The 6,000-nt window shown below is 61.7% G+C and overlaps 1 protein-coding gene across 1 annotated transcript in view; it reads left to right on the plus strand.

Annotated features, from left to right (window-relative positions):
* The window catches only part of LOC140407025 (BBSome complex member BBS1-like), a gene marked incomplete at its 5' end in the record, with an annotated part of 59,897 nt that extends 55,972 nt beyond the window's left edge, over nucleotides 1-3,925 (plus strand). Inside the window, one exon of the mRNA XM_072494807.1 lies at nucleotides 3,631-3,925. Coding sequence (XP_072350908.1) covers nucleotides 3,631-3,717 — 87 coding nt within the window. The remainder of the gene's footprint in view (nucleotides 1-3,630) is intronic.
* Nucleotides 3,926-6,000: the final 2,075 nt, after the last annotated feature.

Genomic DNA, 6,000 nt, shown 5'->3' on the forward strand with positions numbered 1-6,000 from the left:
TACAGAGATAGGGAGGGTTGGGCTGGAGGAGGTTACAGAGATAGGGAGGGTTGTAGGGACTGGAGGAGGTTACAGAGATAGGGAGGGGTGTAGGGGCTGGAGGAGGTTACAGAGATAGGGAGTGTTGTAGGGACTGGAGGATGTTACAGAGATATGGAGGGGTGTAGGGACTGGAGGAGGTTACAGAGATAGGGAGGGTTGGGCTGGAGGAGGTTACAGAGATAAGGAGGGTTGTAGGGACTGGAGGAGGTTACAGAGATAGGGAGGGTTGCAGGGGCTGGAGGAGGTTACAGAGATAGGGAGGATTGTCGGGGCTGGAGGAGGTTACAGAGATAGGGAGGGTTGTAGGGGCTGGAGCAGGTTACAGAGATAGGGAGGGTTGTAGGGGCGGGAGCAGGTTACAGAGATAGGGAGGGTTGGGCTGGAGGAGGTTACAGAGATGGGGGGTGTTGTAGGGACTGGAGGAGGTTACAGAGATAGGGAGGGTTGTCGGGGCTGGAGGAGGTTACAGAGATAGGGAGGGTTGCAGGGGCTGGAGGAGGTTACAGAGATAGGGAGGGTTGTAGGGGCTGGAGGAGGTTACAGAGATAGGGAGGGTTGCAGGGGCTGGAGGAGGTTACAGAGATAGGGAGGGCTGCAGGGGCTGGAGGAGGTTACAGAGATAGGGAGGATTGTAGGGGCTGGAGGAGGTTACAGAGATGGGGAGGGTTGTAGGGGCTGGAGGAGGTTGCAGAGATAGGGAGTGTTGTAGGGGCTGGAGGGGGTTACAGAGAAAGGGAGGGTTGTAGGGGCTGGAGGAGGTAACAGAGATAGGGAGGGTTGTAGGGGCTGGAGCAGGTTACAGAGATAGGGAGGGTTGTAGGGGCGGGAGGAGGTTACAGAGATAGGGAGGGTTGGGCTGGAGGAGGTTACAGAGATAGGGAGGGTTGTAGGGGCTGGAGGAGGTTACAGAGATCGGGAGGGTTGTAGGGGCTGGAGGAGGTTACAGAGATAGGGAGGGTTGTAGGGGCTGGAGGGGGTTACATAGATAGGGAGGGTTGGAGGGACTGGAGGAGGTTACAGAGATAGGGAGGGTTGTAGGGACTGGAGGAGGTTACAGAGATGGGGAGGGTTGTAGGACTGGAGGAGGTTACAGAGATGGGGAGTGTTGTAGGGACTGGAGGAGGTTACAGAGATGGGAGTGTTGTAGGGACTGGAGGATGTTACAGAGATATGGAGGGGTGTAGGGACTGGAGGAGGTTACAGAGATAGGAGGGTTGTAGGGACTGGAGGAGGTTACAGAGATAGGGAGGGGTGTAGGGGCTGGAGGAGGTTACAGAAATAGGGAGTGTTGTAGGGGCTGGAGGGGGTTACAGAGATAGGGAGGGTTGGGCTGGAGGAGGTTACAGAGATAGGGAGGGTTGTAGGGACTGGAGGAGGTTACAGAGATAGGGAGGGGTGTAGGGGGCTGGAGGAGGTTACAGAGATAGGGAGTGTTGTAGGGACTGGAGGATGTTACAGAGATATGGAGGGGTGTAGGGACTGGAGGAGGTTACAGAGATAGGGAGGGTTGGGCTGGAGGAGGTTACAGAGATAAGGAGGGTTGTAGGGACTGGAGGAGGTTACAGAGATAGGGAGGGTTGCAGGGGCTGGAGGAGGTTACAGAGATAGGGAGGATTGTCGGGGCTGGAGGAGGTTACAGAGATAGGGAGGGTTGTAGGGACTGGAGGAGGTTACAGAGATAAGGGAGGGGTGTAGGGCTGGAGGAGGTTACAGAGATAGGGAGTGTTGTAGGGGCTGGAGGGGGTTACAGAGATAGGGAGGGTTGGGCTGGAGGAGTTACAGAGATGGGGGGGGGGTTGTAGGGACTGGAGGAGGTTACAGAGATAGGGAGGGTTGTCGGGGCTGGAGGAGGTTACAGAGATAGGGAGGGTTGCAGGGGCTGGAGGAGGTTACAGAGATAGGGAGGGTTGCAGGGGCTGGAGGAGGTTACAGAGATAGGGAGGGTTGTAGGGGCTGGAGGAGGTTACAGAGATAGGGAGGGTTGTAGGGGCTGGAGCAGGTTACAGAGATAGGGAGGGTTGTAGGGGCGGGAGCAGGTTACAGAGATAGGGAGGGTTGGGCTGGAGGAGGTTACAGAGATGGGGGGTGTTGTAGGGACTGGAGGAGGTTACAGAGATAGGGAGGGTTGTCGGGGCTGGAGGAGGTCACAGAGATAGGGAGGGTTGCAGGGGCTGGAGGAGGTTACAGAGATAGGGAGGGTTGCAGGGGCTGGAGGAGGTTACAGAGATAGGGAGGGTTGTAGGGGCTGGAGGAGGTTACAGAGATAGGGAGGGTTTTAGGGGCTGGAGGAGGTCACAGAGATAGGGAGGGGTGTAGGGGCTGGAGGAGGTCACAGAGATAGGGAGGTTTGTAGGGGCTGGAGGAGGTTACCGAGATAGGGAGGGTTGTAGGGGCTGGAGCAGGTTACAGAGATAGGGAGGGTTGTAGGGGCTGGACGAGGTTACAGAGATAGGGAGGGTGTAGGGGCTGGAGGAGGTTACAGAGATAGGGAGGGTTGTAGGGGCTGGAGGAGGTTACAGAGATAGGGAGGGTTTTAGGGGCTGGAGGAGGTCACAGAGATAGGGAGGGGTGTAGGGGCTGGAGGAGGTCACAGAGATAGGGAGGTTTGTAGGGGCTGGAGGAGGTTACCGAGATAGGGAGGGTTGTAGGGGCTGGAGCAGGTTACAGAGATAGGGAGGGTTGTAGGGGCGGGAGGAGGTTACAGAGATAGGGAGGGTTGGGCTGGAGGAGGTTACAGAGATAGGGAGGGTTGTAGGGGCTGGAGGAGGTTACAGAGATAGGGAGGGCTGTAGGGGCTGGACGAGGTTACAGAGATAGGGAGGGTGTAGGGGCTGGAGGGGGTTACAGAGATAGGGAGGGTTGTAGGGGCTGGAGGAGGTTACAGAGATAGGGAGGGGTGTAGGGGCTGGAGGAGGTTACAGAGATAGGGAGGGTTGTAGGGGCTGGAGGAGGTTACAGAGATAGGGAGGGCTGTAGGGGCTGGACGAGGTTACAGAGATAGGGAGGGGTGTAGGGGCTGGAGGAGGTTACAGAGATAGGGAGGGTTGTAGGGGCTGGAGGAGGTTACAGAGATAGGGAGGGGTGTAGGGGCTGGAGGAGGTTACAGAGATAGGGAGGGTTGTAGGGGCTGGAGGAGGTTACAGAGATAGGGAGGGTTGTAGGGGCTGGAGGAGGTTACAGAGATAGGGAGGGGTGTAGGGGCTGGAGGAGGTTACTGAGATAGGGAGGGGTGTAGGGGCTGGAGGAGGTTACAGAGATAGGGAGGGGTGTAGGGGCTGGAGGAAGTTACAGAGATAGGGAGGGTTGTAGGGGCTGGAGGAGGTTACAGAGATAGGGAGGGGAGTGAGGCCTCTGGAAGATTGCAGCCGCTCTGAGCCTGTACATCCTTACCCAGTGGCAGACAGACTGCCTCTGCCCAATCGGTCTCGTGTACCCCTGGGAGGGCGCGGGGTGGTGGGTGTTGACCTGGGCCGTGTCCGCTGCTTGAGGCAACTCGCGCGGCGTTGGGGAGGACGGTTAGTCGAACGGCAGCTGACCCACGTGTGTCTCTTTCCCCACCGACCCCCCCCCACCCCGTCTCTGTTCCAGGTGTTTGTGCTACGCGTGGGCAGATGTGTACCCCTCCTGACCGCCCACATCCACATGCCAGTGAACGAGGGCCTCCTCCTCGGATGAGGCCTGGGAGTGGGGGTGGACATTTCAGCGTCTGAATGGGATTGGATGGTGGAGAGGATTATCCCACTATCGCTCCGGCCGACGGTCACTGCTCCCATTCATTACATATCTAAACACACTCCTCCCACCAGCTGTACTTCTGAAGAGATGGGGGAGAGGAGCCGGCGAGATTGGGGGGAGAGGAGCCGGAGAGATGGGGGGAGAGGAGCCGGAGAGATGGGGGGAGAGGAGCCGGAGAGATGGGGGGAGAGGAGCCGGAGAGATGGGGGGAGAGGAGCCGGAGAGATGGGGGGAGAGGAGCCGGAGAGATGGGGGGAGAGGAGCCGGAGAGATGGGGGGAGAGGAGCCGGAGAGATGGGGGGAGAGGAGCCGGAGAGATGGGGGGAGAGGAGCCGGAGAGATGGGGGGAGAGGAGCCGGAGAGATGGGGGGAGAGGAGCCGGAGAGATGGGGGGAGAGGAGCCGGAGAGATGCGGGGAGAGGAGCCGGAGAGATGCGGGGAGAGGAGCCGGAGAAATGGGGGGAGAGGAGCCGGAGAGATGGGGGGAGAGGAGCCGGGGAGATGGGGGAGAGGAGCCGGAGAGATGGGCGGAGAGGAGCCGGAGAGATGGGGGGGAGGAGCCGGAGAGATGGGGGGAGAGGAGCCGGAGAGATGGGGGGAGAGGAGCCGGAGAGATGGGGGGAGAGGAGCCGGAGAGATGCGGGGAGAGGAGCCGGAGAGATGGGGGAGAGTATCCGGAGAGATGGGGGGAGAGGAGCCGGAGAGATGGGGGGAGAGGAGCCGGAGAGATGGGGAAGAGGAGCCGGAGAGATGGGGGGAGAGGAGCCAGAGAGATGGGGGGAGAGGAGCCGGAGAGATGGGGGGAGGGGGGGGGGGAGAGGAGCCGGAGAGATGGGGGGAGAGGAGCCGGAGAGTTGGGGGGAGAGGAGCCGGAGAGATGGGGGAAGAGGAGCCGGAGAGATGGGGGGAGAGGAGCCGGAGAGATGGGGGAGGAGGAGCCGGAGAGATGGGGGGGGAGAGGAGCCGGAGAGATGGGGGGTGAGGAGCCGGAGAGATGGGGGGAGAGGAGATGGGGGAGGGGAGCCGGAGAGATGGGGGAGAGGAGCCGGAGAGATGGGGGGAGAGGAGCCGGAGAGATGGGGGGAGAGGAGCCGGAGAGATGGGGGAGAGGAGCCGGAGAGATGGGGGAGAGGAGCCGGAGAGATGGGGGAGAGGAGCCAGAGAGATGGGGGAGAGGAGCCGGAGAGATGGGGGGAGAGGAGCCGGAGATATGGGGGGAGAGGAGCCGGAGAGTTGGGGGGAGAGGAGCCGGAGAGATGGGGGGAGAGGAAGGGGAGAGATGGGGGGTGAGGAGCCGGAGAGATGGGGGGAGCGGAGCCGGAGAGATGGGGGGAGAGGAGCCGGAGAGATGGGGGAGAGGAGCCGGAGAGATGGGGGAGAGGAGCCGGAGAGATGGGGGAGAGGAGCCGGAGAGATGGGGGAGAGGAGCCAGAGAGATGGGGGAGAGGAGCCGGAGAGATGGGGGGAGAGGAGCCGGAGAGATGGGGGGAGAGGAGCCGGAGAGATGGGGGGAGAGGAGCCGGAGAGATGGGGGGAGAGGAAGGGGAGAGATGGGGGGTGAGGAGCCGGAGAGATGGGGGGAGAGGAGGGGGAGAGATGGGGGGTGAGGAGCCGGAGAGATGGGGGAGGAGGAGCCGGAGAGATGGGGGGGAGAGGAGCCGGAGAAATCGGGGGTGAGGAGCCGGAGAGATGGGGGGAGAGGAGATGGGGGGAGGGGAGCCGCAGAGATGGGGGGGAGGAGCCGGAGAGATGGGGGGAGAGGAGCCGGAGAGATGGGGGGGAGAGGAGCCGGAGAGATGGGGGGAGAGGAGCCGGAGAGATGGGGGGAGAGGAGCCGGAGAGATGGGGGGAGAGGAGCCGGAGAGATGGGGGGAGAGGAGCCGGAGAGATGGGGGGGAGAGGAGCCGGAGAGTTGGGGGGAGAGGAGCCGGAGAGATGGGGGGAGAGGAGCCGGAGAGATGGGGGAGAGGAGCCGGAGAGATGGGGGGAGAGGAGCCGGAGAGATGGGGGGAGAGGAGCCGGAGAGATGGGGGGAGAGAGGAGCCGGAGAGATGGGGGGAGAGAGGAGCCGGAGAGATGGGGGGGTGGAGCCGGAGAGATGGGGGGAGAGGAGCCGGAGAGATGGGGGGAGAGAGGAGCCGGAGAGATGGGGGGAGAGAGGAGCCGGAGAGATGGGGGGAGAGAGGAGCCGGAGAGATGGGGGGAGAGAGGAGCCGGAGAGAT

The sequence above is a fragment of the Scyliorhinus torazame genome, unplaced genomic scaffold (assembly GCF_047496885.1).
Source record: "Scyliorhinus torazame isolate Kashiwa2021f unplaced genomic scaffold, sScyTor2.1 scaffold_1109, whole genome shotgun sequence".
Taxonomy (NCBI): Eukaryota; Metazoa; Chordata; class Chondrichthyes; order Carcharhiniformes; family Scyliorhinidae; genus Scyliorhinus; species Scyliorhinus torazame.